General features: G+C 36.0%; 1 protein-coding gene across 3 annotated transcripts in view; it reads right to left on the reverse strand.

Moving 5' to 3' along the window:
- The window catches only part of LOC128014014 (carbohydrate sulfotransferase 8), an 83175-nt gene that overhangs the window by 48475 nt on the left and 14721 nt on the right, over positions 1-19979 (reverse strand). For all 3 annotated transcript variants that reach the window (XM_052597249.1, XM_052597248.1, XM_052597247.1), the window contains exon 2: positions 17158-17366. In XM_052597249.1, the coding sequence (XP_052453209.1) occupies positions 17158-17332 (175 nt within the window). In that variant the 5' untranslated portion in view covers positions 17333-17366. The remainder of the gene's footprint in view (positions 1-17157; positions 17367-19979) is intronic.

Here is a 19979-nt window from a genome sequence, read left to right on the forward strand (position 1 = left end):
TTTGGACAAGTGGTGGCGCTAGAGAGTAGGAGTTAGAGACTTCAAATTAGCTATAGTTAATGTTGGGACTGTCCTCTATCAGTGTGCCAAATTATACAACTTTCCCGCAATCGGTTCTATGGGCTGCCATAGACTTGCGGCGGAAGAAGAAGAAGAAGAAGAAGAAGCAGAATAATAATAACGCCAACGATTACAATAGGTGCCTACGCACCTTCGGTGCTTGGCCCCTAATAATAATAAGAACGCCAACAAAAACAATAGGTGCCTCGCACCTTCGGTGCTTGGCCCCTAATAATAATAATAATAATAAGAACCGGAACAAAAACAATAGGTGCCTCGCACCTTCGGTGCTTGGCCCCTAATAATAGTAACAACATCAATAGTAGTTATACTTGTTATCAATAATATTGATATTAATATTGACATTAATATTAAACCTCTGGTATTGTTTTGGTTATTTAGGAGTCACACTCGTGTTGTTCATGGTCAAAACAGACTGAAAATCTTAATTTTATTAAATGAATGCATCTATCGTTTTAATAATGGTTTATATATATATATATATATATATATATATATATATATATATATATATATATATATATATATATATATATATATATATTTGTTATTTTGAGGGCATTCGTGTAACTAAACATTATGACACGGCTCTGTGGAATACTTGATTCTGATTGGTCAGTCGTGACATTCTAAGGTATCTTATCCCTCGATAACAACAGGTAAAAGCTAATAACACCGGCTCATCCGGGTAACAGCAGTGGGCGTTGTACTCTTGCTTTAACTATTTGTTTCTTGGTGGAAGCTTTGCGTTTATTTAGCTAATAAAATATAAAAACTTGATTCTAAATGGTGTACAATTATTTAATTATGTCACCCTGGTATTGCGGACTCACTCTCGCAGCTGCTGCCATTTTGCTACGATTGTTTTGTATGCTGTAATGGATTATAAAAGAGCTAACAAAGGTGTAAGGTTTCAAAATATTTTCGTCTTAATTCTTATTATTACTGTGGTGAAATGTTGTGTAATACGTGGTTTGACTGCACCGTTTCCCTTAAATGACCGTCTAGTTTGAATTTGATGCTGTCTTAACAGAAGCTTTGCGTTCAACTATTTCAACTCAAATCAATATTTCACGTCTAATTATTTACTTATGTGGCAAGCAGCCATGTAATAAGCAGTATAAGCAGTATAATGTACATCCAGTCCGCTTCACGTCGGGGTCCTGATCATCCTGTTGGGGTTTATTCTGAGAGAACAACCAGCTGGATGTACATTATCCCTTACATATTCAAATCTAAATTAAGGAACATTTACTTCTATATAAAATATTTTTGAATGATTAAAAAAAAACAACAACACATTATATACTATTTTTCAATTAATATAGTATTTTTTTTTATAAAAATAAATAAATTGTCTAATATGACAACAGAGATTAATAATTGGGTGTATTCTGAGAAAATCTGAATATTCTGAGTATTTTAAAAATAAAATACAGGTTTTTGTACTGAAATGCTTCATGCTAATTTTGGAACAACTGTGCCAATTTCCTTTTTAAATATATATGTTTTTATATGACAGCTTGTTCATAAAATGTCTATAAAAGTATCCCTATAGAAAACTTGAAACATACAGTATTGTGCAAAAGTCTTAGGCCGCTAAAATGGTTTAAGTCAGTTGTTTCTATCTTTTGCTGTAGTGTGTCAGTAGGAAATATCAGTTTACATTTCCGAACACTATAATTGTAGTAATCCAGTGAGACTTTGGTTTGCACAAGGAGTCTGACAGCAGCCAGTGCTTCACACAGAGATCTGATCTCACCATCATCAGTCTGTCTGGAATAACATGAAGAAACAGAACAAATTGAGACAGACTCAATCCAGAAGAACTGTCGCAATGTCTCCAAAACGCTTAAAGAAACCTACCTGCAAAGCTACCTGAAAAACAATACGCAAGTGCAGCTAGGACAAAAGCTTTTTTTTTTTTTTACATATATTGTGTTCACACCAAATGTTGATTTAATTTAGTTAATTAATCAAATCTATTTATGGCATTATTTTTGACGGCATCCTCACTTTACAGCATTTTTACACAAGTGCCTAAAACTTTGCACAGTACTGCAGCTTTGCAAGTAGGTTTCTTGAAGCGGTCTCGAGACAAGTTTTGGGCCCTATCATACACCTGGCAATGCATGGCGCAGCACAAGTGTTTTGCTAGTTTCAGTCCAGCAGCGTTCGCATTTTCCCATCCAGCGCCATGTCGTTTAATTATCAAATGCATTTGTGCCCATTTGTGCAACCATGGGCGTGCTGGTCTAAAAAAGAGGTGTGTTTAAGTGCATTGCTGGCACATTGCTATTTTAAGGTGCTGAAAATAGACTGCGCCATAGACCAACTCAAACCTGGTCTAAAGTCTAAAGTCAATGGCGCAATATTTATTTTATTTAAAGAGCGCGTTGGTAGAAAATGTGCCTCTGGGCGGGTCCACAGTGCGTGTTGACTTTGCTTATTACACACAGGGATGAGCATCACACAAACATGCCAAATATTAAAAACAAAAGTATTACAGAGTAAAATAATATTATTGTCTAGGCTACATAAATATAAAAATGTAACGATGGATAGTCATTAAAAGAATCAGGACAACCCATTCCAAAAATGCGCCCCAATGCACGGACCATTTTTCTGTTGTTAAAATAGCAAAAGTGGATTTGGACACGCCCTGAGTGCACCTGCGCCGTGCACTTTAAACTTTGTGTTTAGAAATAGGGCATTAAAATAGGGCCTTTAGTCACAGTTCTTCTGGATTGAGTCTGTCTCAATTTGATCTGTTTCTTCATGTTACTCCAGACGGACTGATGATGATGAAATCAGATCTCTGTGTGAAGCACTGGTTGCTGTTATATTAGTGGCTTAAGACTTTTGCACAGTACTGTGTGTTCAACAAAATTAATACATGTTTGATCCTTTGCTAGTACTAAGTTCAACTGCCTTCAAAAATCAAAGAGCCAAATTAGAGTTCACATAGACGCCATCTCTACGAGAAAAATGCCTGTGCCCCTGAACTCTGCCTGAACTACGTGTTGAGCGATGCTTTCTGTTCTGATGATGCAGAATCCCCAAGACAGATCAGATAAAAGACTTACAGCTGAGCGCCTTCCTCCTGTCCGTTATGATCTCCCTGACCCTGTAAACTCGCTGAACCATACTCATTCCTTTAGTGAAGGATTTGTGTAGTGTGAGAAAAAGACTTGTGTGAATATTCACACAAATATAAGTCTGTTTCTAACGCAAATCTACTCTATGATTCATATGTATTACTTTTAAGATACTTTTATGGTGTATTTGCATTCTGTTTGATGCTTTGTTTGTTGTTATTGGTAAATTGGCAAATTCCTCCTTGTGTGTTCTATTGAAGAAGAAAGTCATACAGGTTTGGAAAGACACAAGTATGAATAAATTATGACAGAATTTTCATTTTTTGGATGAACGATTCCTTTAAAATATGTAGCACGTTCATTCTGAATAATGCCTTTGTGTTAATTTTGGCATCGTTTGAAATAACCTGTTGTTTTGATGCTGCATTTCAGATGAACACATAATCAGCTTATGCTAGACAACCCTATCACTTCACATATGGCCTGGAGGTTTGATTTAATCAAAACCTTGCAGAGATTGTTATTTTGTCCGGTAAAGCTTATGGGAGAGTTATTGCGGGAGGAGATACTGTCAGCACAGGTGTTTTGTTCATTATCTGACACTGATATTTACATGCAATGTAGCTAGTCTCTAATATAGAAGCCTGAAGCTTCTCCTACCATGAATAAATGCTTCATCCACATGCCGGAGATGCACTTGTACAGCATCAGCATATTTCAGGCCTTGGAGGATAGCCGTGAGTTAATTTAGGCAAAAAATGAAAAAGGACTAAGCTTTAAATTACACTGCCAGAGACAGTCATTTCTATCAAAACAAATGTCTTAAAAGTGATAAAAACCCACAAGCATTTATATTCTCATTTGGTGAGTCTCACAGAAACAGTAATTTTAATATTGCAATAGTAATAATCATTTAATAATAAAAAAAACAGCAACTTTGCAGTAACTTTCTTAAACCCATAGCTGGCGTCAAGTCTTTATTGGTAAGTAAATTAATCATTCACTCAACCGATTCATTTAAAAATAGCTATTCAATCAGAAAAGAAACATAGTGACTGTACTTACAAGTGAGTAAGGGAATCATTAACACAATCAATTAGTTCAGAAACACTGCTTCATGCAGGAACGATACAAGTGACTGTCTTTGTGAGTGAGTCATTAAATAGTTTATCAAACCAATTGGTTTTAAATGCTGATTCATTTAGGAAGGTAACATCACTTCTGTATGTCAAAAAACAGACAAATTACCAACAATATTGTGTCAAAAATGCAGGGTACTCAGTTATAGTATCTTATGCTCAACAAAGCTGCATTTAATTGATTAAAAATGCAATAGAAACTATAATATTGTTAAATAGTTACAATTTGATTTTTTATATATATTTTAAAAAGTAATTTATTTCAATTATTACTCAAGTACATGATTTGCAGAAATCATTCTAATATGGTGATTTGCTGCTCAAAAAATATTATCATCAAAGAAAATATAATTAAATTATCATCAGTGAAAATGTGCTTTATATTTTTTTTTGTGAAGACTGTTTTTTTCCAAGAATTAACAGTATTTCTGTTAATATTATATATTATAATATTATATATATATATATTTATACATGCATTATATACACACAAGCTTATGCATACTGTGACAAAATAGTTTGTGAAGCCACTTCAGTATGGCTAGTCTAACAAAAAAATAACTCAACCATGTATTCCCTCATTTCTCATCTTAATTAAGGAAACACCTGCTGTATGGACTGCAGCCAGTGGCCTATTTGTGTCAAGACTCTCCGCTTTCACAGGACTCTACATCGAGTGCAAGGAGGAGCAGCTACTGTGTGTTTGAACAGGGATCAAATACTAGTGGCTGGGAAAGTTTTGCCCCTCTCAAAGGAAAGCAATAGCCTTGTGCTCAGATACCACAAGTCATGCCTGGCCGATAGAAAGTGTGAGAGTCTCTCTGTCATCTTTCATCTATAAATACCCCGGCCACAAACCGCTGCACCTACACAGCACAGCACCCTCACTGGGCCAAGGGAGGGGGTCCAATATCAGGATTTCTATAAATAAAGAGATTGAAATTGCATTTTTTGCCGCATGAAGTAGAGTATCGAACCCATTTGATTTAACACTGCAATTTATGCATGAAGCAAGGTGAAGAATGAGGCTGGGTACAAGCGCGTGGCCTTAATCAAAGCTGTCTGGTAATTCACCTCCATTAATTCAGTGCTATATGAAGAGAATAACTCCCATCTTACATTGTTATAGGTGTCACGTAGTTAAAATGGACAAGAGCCACAGTATGTGCACTTTTAAAACGGCAAGAACCGTAATTGCACAGTGAATGCGATACTAATTGACCTTCGTGTCATGTGCCTAAACAAACTTACCGAGCAGTATGACAGAATGTTAAATAGCTGTATATACTCAACACTAAAAAACATCTTTCAAATGTGATGACCTCCATGCCCACTGCTTTGAGTGGGTTTGACAGAACGATTCACAAAACCATTAACAGTCTATCTTTGCTTGCTTTTCCACGGTTTGTGCTTTCCCTCATTTCTTCATCACTGAGCCTTTACTTGAGGTTAAAAGGACATGTGAGAGGCAGTGATTGTATGTAGGAGAGTTGCATTGAACTGGTTTTATTCTGATTCGAGAAATAAATAAATGCAGGCCATGTACAAATTTGAGATCTCCTTGAAAAAGTGCTTCACCTCTGGAGACAATGAAAGCATTGTTTGCATTTGTGATGTGAAAAAAAAAATAGTTTGCAGACAGATGCAGCTAGGTTGGCCTTGGACCATCCGACCATCAAAGACCCACAGATCCCCATACCAAATGAGTTAACAAATGCATCATCCAGAGTCCAAAACTAACATACAGTAAACTAAGTTGTGTGTGTGTATCATTTAATATAATAGCAAAATATTTTATTTAAATACTTTTATAATATAACATTATATATTTAGTGGTGTTAAAATTCATGTGTAAACACAGGTGATTAATATTTTCAGTTTAACCCAGCACTGTCTGAAGTTGCTTAAAGCTATCAAAGAAACAGCAGCCAAATATCCTAATAACCCAGTTGCTGTGATGTCTTTTAATTAAAAGAAAAAGAAAACAGAGGAAATCAATAACTTTTATATAGCTTTAAAGATACATCTATATTTAATTTTGAATTTATTGATTGCTAACTTTATTCAAAATCTGTATATTTCTGCTGGGTTTATGTGAAAATTGTTTCGGTTCACTTAAATTAGAAATTGTTTTTTAAAGTCTAACAAATGTTAAAATTGATAGCTCTCAATTAGTCATGGCCTTCAGTCATAAAAAAGATGCCATTAAACAAATATTAACAAATAAACTGTCTTTGTTGTTTTTTATTCAAAAAGAAGAGCCGTTCGTTCCGCGCATCAATACGCTATTTCTGAGTCACTGCACATGCACAGTCCTTTCAGTTTCAGGTTCAATAAGATCGAGTGTTTACATGCACTCTCAATCGTATTAGAAGAGGAATTTTGTTGATCTGTTTTGGCGGAAGTGATGATCTGCAAGTTTTTAATGCTTATATCTTCTAAATCCGAATTTTGTCACTGTTTTGGAGCACACTGATTTATAGATAACCTTAAGACTATTGTATTGATACTAACACCCAAACTATTTTTTTTATTTTGATTTCATAGGGACTTTTAAAGAATATTTAAAAACTTTAATGTTATATTGGATTAATCGGGATTCATTTTTAGAAAAAAAGTGTGATTAATTAGTTTATATATATATATATATATATATATATATATATATATATATATATATATATATATATATATATAAATGTATAAATGTATATCTAATATATATATATATATATTAGTGCTTATATATATATTAGGCATGTAAGTACCATTTGAATTTCAAAACAATCAATGCCAATAAAAAACAAAAATGATTTCCATGTTGAATTCTAAGTGGACTGCAAAAAAATTCCAAAGTATAGTCATTGCCAGTGCTTTAAGTGGGCCAGTACGCACTGGTACTCAGTACCGCCACTTCCAAATGTAGCTCTTGAGCGTACCGCCACCTCTCCGTGCGCCCAGAACGTGCTTGTAGCGTACCGGTACGCTCATTTGGACATCTGTTTTAATAGAGGTTTTAATCTTTTACCTGCACTGCCGATTTTCAGAGCACCCTTCACAATGCAAGCTTCCTAATTCATCCCACCCAGAGCAGAAACTACATTACCCATTCACTCTTAAGTTATACAAGTGAATAGCGCATGTGTCGCTTTTCCCACTGTTAAGTGTCAACAACTCAACGTGGCCGGAGAAGGTGTGTGAAACTCGTTGTGAGTTATACTAAAGCAAAATCTTGAGTATTTATTGTCTGATAAACATTAAAAACTGTCTGCGGAGGTTGAGTCGTTTAAGCTTATTAACGTTAGCGTTACAGAAAGGTCTGATTTACGCACTGTTACAGTCATTGTTTTTGTTTTTTTTAAACAATGACATTTGAGTTCATGATTTTAATGTTGCTGTTTCTTGTGGCAGACTAAATGAAGAGTAATGTTTCTTGTGGCAGACTGAAGAGTAATCCGGCAGAGTTTTATACTGAAACTTTCCGTCTAAAAGTCCTTCCTTGGTCTTATCCATATTTCTTTGCACGTTGAACACACATAGGCCACAACTGGAAATAAAAAAAACTGCAACCGCGTTAATTGCGTTTTTTTTTTTTTTACGCGTTAAATATTTCAAATTAATCGAATGCGTTAACGCGCTAATTTTGACAGCACTAATATATATATATATATATATATATATATATATATATATATATATATATATATATATGTGTGTATATATAATTTTATATATTAAATATTTATTATTATTCGTTTTTTTAATATAATAATAGTAACGGTAATATTCTACAACCCTTTTGTTTCATTGTGACATTCACTGTGTCAATCACAGAATCAATTATGTCTCCAACTGTTCACAAAAACATGAATGATAAAGTATACATTTTTCACCACACTGAAATTTTTTTTACTACACTACAAGCGGATGCAAACAATTGTATTTAGCTACATAGGTTGGAAAGGTTGATAGCTAGAAAGGTTGAAAGTTAGTCAACTAAATGTATTTATTTAAATGTAAATGTATTTAAAAATTTGCAGCTCCTAATAAAGTTATATTTTACAATCCCCACTCTCTTACACTGAATTAACTCATGAATTATTTAAAAAATATACACACATAATTGGATTTTGAATCTCATAATCAGGTTTATCTAGATATAATCTCGTAACGTTATCAGAATTGTGAGGATGTGAGCCATGGATAGATCTGAGAGAAAGTTGCTTCAAAGCACCGGAGGAGCCTAATGCAAGTATATTCATATTCTCAGGCTACGGACTCTTCTTAAACCTGACTGTGGAGTGGTTCACTCTGCATGAACTCTAATTAAACTAAGACGCTCCGGTGAGACCTTCCCATGCAGAGACATGTTTGAGTGTTGATCCGGGATGCTGGAGATTTTCACACACCTCTCACCTCTGAGTTTTGAACCTTGGGGAAAGCATGTAATCTACAACCTCACACATCTGAAGTAGAAAGGAGGAAAATGCTATCAAGTCACATGATATGTCTCACAGTTTCATCTTGGCACAAAGGGAATGAAAATTTTGTCATCATTTTCTAACCTTTGTGTTGTTTCAAACATGTATACCTTTAACAAAAGTTTGTCTCCTCAGATATTGTCGCATTGGAATGAGTGCATTTATGAAAAGACTGTCATGTGATTTTCCACTGAGAAACATTTCTTTCAATCCTGACCTGCTGAGGCATATCAATTAAAGAACCATGACAGAAACTAAGTGAAACTCATTTAGCTGGTTTAGCAAGTATCAATAACTTAACATTATGCCATAATTGCTTTTAAACTCACAAGTTAAAGGACTTGTTATTATTACAATTTAAAATGACTTTCCATTTTTAAATAATGAATTCTATTTTAATATATTTCCCAATATTATTTATTTCTGTGATGTAGTTTTGTCAAAAGACCCAGTATTTTGATACCAAGTCGTTACTAAAAAAATGAAAATGTCGTGGTACCAGGTTTTTTTAAGTACCGGTTCCTGACGCATACAACGCTATGATTTCCATGATACAAAATCCAGTCATGAAAATGAAACTTACATTTTAATATGGACAGTCACAGAATTTGTCAAAGTTAGCATAAATCAATCAAATCAAATCTCCATATGGACCAGTATCTGTAAATGTTAATCCTGCATGTTCTGTGTGTCTCTTTGTGAATGAATGAATGGCAGAGACGTGCAGGTTTGTTTACTATATAGACTGAAGCGCATGACGCTTGCAGTAATTTCATCATCTGCCATCTCAATGAGGACATAAATACACAAACAACATCACCAGAACTGTTCTGAGTCACTTCACAAGCATTTTACCATTTCATTTGAGTAAAACCAGAGTCAATTTAAAGGTATTCACAGCAAACCGTCAAAGTAAGTTCATTTGTACATTTTAGCTTTTTTATTTTTAAGGCATTGTGCTAGAAATATTACTATTATTTAGTAGAATGTATGTGACACTGATACTACTGTTGAAAACACTTTATTTTTTAAAGAAATAAATCAAACTATTTTTTATGTTTAAATTTTAATAGCAAATCCCCTTTATTTATCAAAAAATTTAATGTGTTTAAATTTCATTAATTAAAAGACAAATTAAATTTGGGTGAAACTTGTTTACCATTTTTCATAATTATATTACTTGTACAAAAACTTTAAACACAATTGTAAATAACTATAAAGAATGGCATTGGTTTTATTTTTAGTGATAAAGTGTTTTATAAGAAGGCAACGTGAGTATAAGAAGGCAGCAGGTGCAATGCATGCCAGGTTTTCGCTGAGGAGCTGAGCCGGAGACCTGGCAGCCCAGCGGCGATACAGCAACCATGGCGACGGGAAGTGGCGTCTCCGTTCTCTCCTTCAGGGTTACCATTCATAACCGAGACATTCCCTTTCACTCGGTCACTCTCGACGCCACATTGGTGACCGACGCAAAATGGGATCCCTACCAAAGCGCCATGGGTGCTGCCCCTTCCAGTGCCCTGTGCGAGCCACCTGCGCCCCTATTAGGTGTTGGCCAGGGCTCGGAAAAAGTAGTTCCACTCACCATTGTCAAAGCACTACCTCACTGGGTGAGATTGGATAACACTGGGAAAACGAGTACCGCTTAGATCTCAATATGGAACCCAGCCTTCCATGGTTCTCACGGATTCATCATGAAGGCCTGCCGCAGACCACCTTGTTGGTTGATGTATGCAACGGTCGCTGTGTTCTCCATTCGGACCAGCACATGCTTGCCTCGTAAGAGACCTTTGAGATGGTTCAAGGCAAGGTGCACTGCTAACAACTCTAGGCAACTGATGTGCCACTGCAGCTACATGCCCATCCAAACCCCTGAGACTGCATGTACATTGTACGTGGCCCCCCAGCTGGTGGTTGAGGCATCCGTGTAAACCATAGCATGCCTGGAGAACTGCTCTAGGGGCACTACTAGAGCCCTACCATCTCGGCGGCCCGGGAAAGCATAGCTGCCATCTCTGGATCTGACTCAGGCTTTGCCACCGTCCCGGAGGGCGGCCGAATATTCACCAAACAGCTCAGCTCTCCCTCCGATGCTGAGATCGACATCTGGTCGGGGGGAGGCCCACTGGATACCGCTGGTACGCTCTTCAAAGAGGGCCCAGCGCGTTCCGTTGAGTTGCTCCACTGGATCGGAGGTGCAAGAGGAGTGATGGTCCCCAGAGGGTTGGTTCCCTGTGAGCTTTGTCACCACTGTAATCCTCAAACCACCCGCGCTACTGCCGGAAGAGGTATATATATATATTCGTATTTCAGCCGCTAGAACGAGCCCCAGATCAGGGCAACGGGACTCCACTCCCTGAAGGTAGCAGAGCATGGTTTGCAGCTCCGAGATGGTCATGTTCTCGCAGTGAGAACATGACTCATCCACGAAGGCCACCTCAGCATGCTCGACGCCCAGACACGTGAGGCAGCGATCGTTACCATCACGGGTGAAACAGCATCCTTTTAAAGATGATCCGTCTGCTTTACAAAGACGCAACTGTGAAGCTCTTTTAGAGAAATTTGCTCTTTAGGAAATGCTGCAAAACGACAGGGGTAGTGCAGCCTGAAGTGTGCAATTCACTCGACACAGGAACGACAACACATGAAGCTTCCGAGAGCATGCTGAACTCGTAGTTCAAGGCAGACACGGTTGAGCAGAACGATACTAACGCTCGGCTCCGAAGCGAAAAGCTGGTATGCATTGCACCTGCTGCCTTCTTATACTTTCTTATACAGCTGGATGCAATAATTGCATGCTAATGTGCTTTGGCTCCTTTAATTTACACTCGAAGTAGATTTGTTTATCGAAGCAGTATCCCATTGTGCGTCGGTCACCGACGTGGCGTCACGAGTGACCGACTGAAAGGGAACCGTGGATTTTCACTGGTATCGGTACCAAATACTGAAATTTTGGTACCGTGACAAAAAAAAATTTCTTTACAGTCAGTTTTTAGCAATCTTTGATTCCTTGATGAAGAAAAGTATTTCTAAATAGTATTTTCAAACACAAAAGGTATTTTTCATCCTCGATGAATATAAAGTTCAAAAGAAAGGCATTTATTTTAAACCGATTTTAAATAGACATACAAATGTCATCACTGTCACTTTTATCAATTTAATGGATCCTTGCTGAATAGAAGTGTTGAACTTCATAAAAAACGAACAAAAACACTTTACATTATGGAAATATTTATAGAAAATGGTAGTTAACTATAATTCAATACATAATACAATGTTCTTGTGTCTCAGTAACATTAGGTATTCACTTATGACACACACTTCAAGCTGATGCTTATGGGTCAAAGGTTAAGCACTCATCAAATTATTGACAATAATGATACCCTAAATGGGAAGTGGAGCTTGTTAATGTTCTGCAGAGGTGGGGTTAAAATTGACTTGAATAATTGCTCCAAATTGCCTTGTAAATCTAGCAGGGCTGTAAATGACTATTGATCTTGTTTAAGTGGTGTGCAAAGTGAGCTCAACGGCAATCAAATTAGGTGAGGAGACCGGTCGGAAATGCATGTGCTATGATGTAGTTCTTTATAATCCTATTGACTGCAATAGACTGTCTGAAAGCAATACAATTGATTGACCTGTGACTGATCACATCCTTTTTTTTTGGTAGCTGAGAACTCTTTCTCAGGCACTTTGCAATGTTATCACTGTAACTATGTAGTAATTACCTCATAATGGAGTGTCTATCACTGATCTGATAATTGTGAAGAGGGCTAAAAGGTTCAGACTGGACTTTCTAGAGCACAGTTTTAAATGTCTGGGTTGAGGAAATGTCTGTTTGCTTCCTCTCTGCATAAAACACCATGTCCCCATCTATGTAAGAAAACACCTGGTGCATTTTTTATTTCTCTATGTTTCATTAAACACATCAACAAAGTCTAAGGAAACAATGTAAGAACTGTAAATTTCAGCAAGACATCAAATTAGACAAGTGTTGAAAGATCCACAGCTGTAATTAGATAAATAAGACCGTCTTTATGTGATTCATTCTCTTTCATGCATGTCTTAATGAAGATATGCCCTCTCCAGGGCCTGTAGCATTTCTTTCGATTTCTGTTGGCCAATATTCCAACACTCAAATTCTCCACTAGTTTATTTCACCAACCGTCTCATTGCTGAAAGTGTTGTGTAATGCATCGCTGCTGATGTATTAGGATGAAAGCAATTGATCATTGTACTGGCAAGTGTATAATAACCACTGACTGTAACTGCTCTGAAATAAATGCTAGTATTATACAGCAAGACTGGAGAGTCATATGAAAGCTAATAGAGCTATAGGCAGTCCATCCACAGCTTCTTTTGAATAGCTGTGAATGTCAAATTATGCTTCTTGAGTCTAGATAGTGTATTTAGACAGTATCTGCAGTAGCAGATGGGAATAATGGGTTCATGCTAATGCCCAGTTACCCACCAAAACCTTGGATTTTATTAATCCACCAGGAAGTCATGTTTACAAAAGAGCCAATCATCAAAACTCTACTTTTTGCAAATTAGAATCAGATTACACTGAGGACTAGATGATCAAGGCGTTTTCAAACTCCAGAGGGCTGCTAGGGAGTCTGCTGAAAATTTGAGAAATAAAAAAAATTACGAAATGCATTTGAACAGAAAGAAAAAAAAATCCAATATGTCTTTCTGGGGAAAAACAAGTAAATACACAAATACTTAATACTTTACATCATTGCTAAATAAAAAAGTATTCAATTCTTTTCCAAAAACAGATTTCAATATGGTAAAAAAAAAAGTTATTATTACTCTATATTATATAAAAATGCCAGGCACTGCAAGCATTTTTTATCATTTTCACCAAAATTGCATGACCCCAAGAATATTTTTTTGTATGCATATCTGAACATGCAATACAGCAAAATAAAGAACAGAGCCTCTACTTTTAAATATTTTTTTTTTAATTCTATCTTAAATAATTATCAACACTTGAATGTAGGCAAGTTTCACTCAAAAAAAAAGCAACATTCTGAGAGAAAAAGCTGAGAATTTTTTTTATCAAATGCTGCATCTGAATCATATTCGGTGATCAAAGCAAAGAGGTAGTAGATCGCTTCCATCAGCACCCCCAAAGCTTGCACAGTCCTTTGCCACTTCCTGGATCGACACTTCACTCAATAACTTTAGGCAGTTTCAATTATATGCTGTTTATTGTTGATGATCACATTTTTCCCTTGCAAAGGAGATCGCTCATTTTTGCATCTTCCTCATTTTTTTTTTTTTTGTTTTTTTTTTATCGGGACTCATTCAGGAGTTGCTTAATAGCGTCCTTCAGCATATAACATCAAGAACGTGGAAACCCAGAAAATGATGTGTTTGCCAGGGAAAGAGTTCAGTAATCAGTAATATATTTTATTGTATTTTACAGTGTATTCTGTCAAGTTTCTGCTTGTCCCCATATAATTTAACAAATATAAGTTCAGTAGAAATATTTTTTAAAAATTCTTCTCTTCTAAGATGGAAAAACCACACAAGCCCTCAACAGATTGAAACACCTCTGTGCCAAAACTTAGTTTGAGCCGCAGTTTCACTGCCAATGATTCAGGGTCCACAGAGACAGCTGTCATTGACTGGGCGGGTTAGATCAGAGGGTATGGAGAGACAGATCAATCAGCACAGGAGAGATGAAACTGAATAGACTGCCTTTCCAGGGCACTATTGAACTGTTATTTAGCTTCCCCACCAATGACTGCTTACACAATCCCTCAGTCAATAGTAACGCAAGATTCAATCATCTCAGGTTAGTCATTCCCTTATTAGATTCTAATGCGCTAAAGTGCTCTACTTTTTTAGCAACAAACGTCTCAAATGTAATGCATTTAGGGAAGTTCAACGTAAATTGTTTGTGTCTTGTCAAGCGTTTAAGCTTGAGGCTCATGTAAATTACTCAGGATGTGTAGGGAATATGTCAGGAATGACAATTCATGAACAGTTTACTGTTTTATTTGTATTCTTTTTTTTTTTTTTGAATCGCCATAAACGCATTTTAAAATCATTTCCCAGCAAATTAATTTGATTTAAAATGAAAAGGTTAAATACTGCATCAACAAACAACAGTGAGGTTGACAGGCAAATTTCCTTTAAGACCTTCTGAAGAGTTTTTCATTGACCCACATTTCCGAGAGACGTCGCAATATCTCCCCCGCGTCTCTCGCAATCAGTATAATATCATTCTCATGAGCTTCCGCGCTCAGCTAACAATTGTCCTCTGTCGCAAGACGGAAACAGACAACATTAGCAGCTTTTGATGGCTCTGCAGGGAAGACACAGTGAGTTTTAAAGCCCACTTCACCGCATGCAAGCACTTCAAATAAACCGAAAAGTGGCAGTAATCAAACACAGCGTTAGCTCTTACAGAGGTGTACACTGGGATTTCACCATGTCTTAAATATAGGATAACTTATTAATATTGGAGTTATAGTACACGTATTCTTACTGAAAAAAATTGGTATCGGGAGGGGTGGCGTTTCTGTATATGGCAGAGAATGGCAGTTGCCATACCCTAGACCAGTCAGATGTGCTGTGAAAAATGATCCAAACTTCATCTCTCTTTATCATATTTTAAATAAGTGCTGTTGGTCTTTCCTATGTTTGTTTGTGGGTTTTACAAATATTTTTCCACTGAAAAGCATTAAAAAAGCTTGTCACTAAAGCTTGTAACACCATTGGATCCTCAAACTTTCAACGAAACCTCAAAACTTGTGTCTCAATCAGCTCCCTTGTTTAGTAGTCAGGGCACTGATCAGGGAATCAGCAATTTTAAGGGCTGTCTCATTTGCGAAACTCTTCTAGTGCACTGTAACTTTGGCGCCATGAAATAAATCACAAGATGCACCTTAAAAACACTCATCAATAGACAGGAAATGAACACATCTAATTAACATTTATAATTAATATTCGACTGAAATGTTGAAAGAACATGTAACAGAATGATGTTCTGTTTAAAGAGATCGTCCTGCCTGCTGTTTATTAATTCACGTGGTGACATTCTACAATGTTGTCCGATGACGCTGTAAGTAATCATGTCACTGGAATTCGAGTGATCACTGTCCCAATCAGAGTCAGGGAACTTCCCAGTGACCAAATTCGTGTACACAATATACTGATACACGAGTTCAGGAGCTAGGGAGCTGATTGAGACGTAACCAATGTCTGTAAAGGCTAATATTTTTTGTGTGTTTGAAGAGTGGAGAAGAGTCTAAGCTTTTACCGTCTAGTTGTAGCCATTAGGTCTTTACTTTTTTCGTTTATATATTATGATATTTTTGCCAAGTGTATTATACTACAACAAGAAAAAAAACTAAGCACCCATATAGCTACAATAAAAGTTAACCTGTAAATTGATGAAATTGTTTAATGTGATGCACTCCGACACAGCCATCTAGATTTTCATAAAATGTTAAGTGTCTGATAAAGCCACAATACCAACTCTGACGACACAGTGTAGCATTGTATTTCTATTTCTATCTTCATGTTTGCATACAAGTTTTTAATTTGAGTGTTGATTATTACAGTTAAAAATAAATAGTAATTAAATTAAAGTTTTCGCTCGGTTGTTAATTGTAACCTTATGGTAATGTAAAAAGGCGCCCTATAGTTTAGAGTAGAAGCGGAGGTAGAATTTTGGGACTATAGATTCTTATTTATTTTATGAGGTAGAGTTAAATAAAATTTTCATTATAATTTAATTTATTTAAAGAAAGAGCAATTTGTTCAGTAAAACATTGAAAAAAAAATATATATATATATGTTCAGTATTTTTTCCTCCTGCTGTACCGAAATCATACACGTTTGTGTACCGTTACACCCCTACTTATTAAACCATATAAATTTTTAGCTTCAAGGAGATTACTTTATATTAAAATTTGTAAAAGATTTCTATATGTTGTATTTTTTCTATTATTATTATTATTATTATTATTATTATTATTATTATTATTAGAAATATTATTATCTTTTGTCACCTGTCTATTATGCTTTGGTGATGTTGGTTAAAATTATTTTCCACAAGTGTTATGAGATTTCTTTCAATTTATCACAATTAATATTTTTATTTAGATGAATGAAAATTTAAATGAAAGCAAAATTAATGTAGGGAAATTGTTTTCCACAAGTGTTATTGGATTCCTCTGATTTATCTCTGTTGAACCTTGTGAGCAGCAAGCTGTATTAAGTCATATTCAATTATATTTTTAGATTAATAAAAGCACTTAATTTTTGACAGTCATTAAGATCAGAACATTTTAAAAGTGTAAACACAATCCTCAAAAATAAGCCAGATGTTACACAGACCTTGGTTTTGTTGCTGGAGTGTCTCTGTGAGGTCCTGTAGGTGCAGCAGAAGAAGACCTCCAGCGCCTACCAGCAGCAGGAACCAAAAGGAGCAGGGGAGTCTCATGACCGTTGATCGCAGGGACCTCCTTCTGCCTCCACAGCCAGCTTCCAGCACCTTACACTCTACCCACATCACGGCCTGTGACGCACGGCCCTGACGGTGGGACCTACACACACACACACACACAGAAAAAAAACACTGTGCCTTAGCAACTGAGGCAGTTGTACAGCTTTACTACTGCAAGACGAGGTAGACACAAAGCCGCTGGTCTTAGGGTCAGCAACTAGAAATTTTAGGGTACGTTTTGAACACCTTGTAACACCCAGAAAACTACAGAGCCAAGTTTTGTATGCGCAAGCAGGACTCACATTTTCTCTGTTCGGAACTGTTGAAAACTTTTATTAGTTTCAGTCACTTATAAATTGAAAAGGACAATTGGCTGTCTGCATTTGTGAATTTTTTTATTTCTGTATCTTGCGTACTACAGTGAGCATGCATTTATATAAATAGCGTGTTGTGTTTTTGCAGATTTATCTGATGAATATTCTGCTGACTGCAAGGTCCCATTTCCCATAAGAGAGGATGCAGGCAGAGAACAATAAAGAGAGAAAGGGAGGCACAGTGTGTGCCAGGTTTGCTGTTCTCAGCAGGTGAGAGCACCATAAAGAATCATGTGCTCCATGCCTATAGGGACCTGAAGCCTACACGAAACATCTTGCCCTGCCTGTTCCACGTGTATCCTCTACACTCTGTGAGATTAGACTCCCTGACTCAACCGACCCACACAAACATAAATTCTTATTACAAACATTCATCATAAAATATGCCTCACAGAGCTTAACACCAAACAAATCTGGTGCACTGAGGAAGAAATTATAGACTGATGTGAATTAATTTGCTTCTAACATTATTAATAGGTCTGTGCATAATAACATTAAATGGCATTTTTCGCAAATAGACTGCAAAATAGGGCCTGAAACCACTGATCTATATATAATGACTGGATCGCTGATCGCGTTCTGAAGCCACCGGAAGTGTTCGAGCCGCCATCTTACTATTGCTTATTGGCAGAGAGCACCATCAAACTGCTGACCTAAAATCACCCGATTTGAAGCGAATCAGTCACACAGGATGAGTTTTTGTTATGTCTACAGTATGTGCAATGTAAATGTTAATCTGCAATGTTTATGGTCATTTTGGGCAGGGTAAGCTTTATATTTAAATCATTTAGGTGGGTATGTCTGCTGTGCACTGCCGACACAGGATAACGTTAGACAAAATATAGCCTCTTTATGTACGTAATTATTCAGGAATTATCAAACATGAACTTATTAGATTCAGAAAATGATTTTTATATATAATAATACAGTTCAATACAAGCCTCTGTTGCTATATTTCTTTATGCTGTACTGAAATGAAAAGCTTACCATGCATCATCTTGGAAATAAAGCTTCCATACTGTAAAGTCCATACTGTATGTAGTCAGTTATTTCTATGAAGAAGTTTTGCTATATATTATGGTCCTGTATATTTTTAAAGTCCAAGATTGCGCAAATATGGTGTTTTACTAGCATTACCATTTTCATGTAAAATGTTATATATTAATGTTAAATTCATCATTAATTTAAACACAGTTGAAATCACTACCTGTTTCAAAATGAATGCTGTTAACAAAATCATTATTGAAGCATTTGCATTTAGCATACTGTATGAATAAAAACGAGCAAAATTACATAAACAATGAATAACTGTAATGTTACAATGTGAATAAAGGTATAAAAAGCATAAATCTTTATTCAAATTTTAGAATGAGCACTTTGTCATTTGTTATATACACTCATAAAAATAAAGGTGCTTAAAGGGATCATATGATGCTTTTTTAAAGATCATTATTTTGTGTATTTGGCAGAGATGGGACCAAGTCACACATGTGCAAGTCTCAAGTAAGTCTCAAGTCTTAACCTTCAAGTCTCAAGTAAGTCCCAAGTATTTTTTTCTTGGGCAAGTCAAGTCAAGTCAAGTCACAAGCTATGTCAAGTCAAGTCCAAGTCAAGTCACCTTAATATTGTTATTTTACCTGCAGAATCTGATCTTAATAAAGTTAAAAGACAAGATATAAGTAACTGTCAGTAAATTAAAATAATTTGGATTTGCATTGTAAATACTCATGTTCAGTAAAATACATCATGGAATTAAACAAAATTGTAACTTCTTAAAATTATTTATTTTTCACTTCTGCCAACAGTTTTTGAAATGTTTTACATTTTCAACATTGAGTCCATAAAAAAAAATAACAGCTAAACATCCAACAGACTCCTCTCTGAACACCTCTCTCTCTCTCTCTCTCTCTCTCTCTCTCTCTCTCTCTCTCTCTCTCTCTCAAACACAGTTTACATACAACATTAAACTGTTACATTTCTCCTCTCTGTCTCTCTCTCTCTCTCTCTCTCTCGCTCTCTCTCTCAGAGTATAGAATATAAATATGACGTATTTTTAATTGTTTCATACTTTTTTTTTTATGTACAGTACAGACCAAAAGTTTGGACACACCTTCTCATTCAAAGAGTTTTCTTTATTTTCATGACTATGAAAATTGTAGATTCACACTGAAGGCATCAAAACTATGAATTAACACATGTGGAATTATATACATAACAAAAAAACTGTGAAACAACTGAAATATGTCATATTGTAGGTTCTTCAAAGTAGCCATCTTCTGCTTTGATTACTGCTTTGCACACTCTTGGCATTCTCTTGATGAGCTTCAAGAGGAAGTCAC

Source organism: Carassius gibelio, chromosome B25 (genome assembly GCF_023724105.1).
Source record: "Carassius gibelio isolate Cgi1373 ecotype wild population from Czech Republic chromosome B25, carGib1.2-hapl.c, whole genome shotgun sequence".
NCBI lineage: Eukaryota > Metazoa > Chordata > Actinopteri > Cypriniformes > Cyprinidae > Carassius > Carassius gibelio.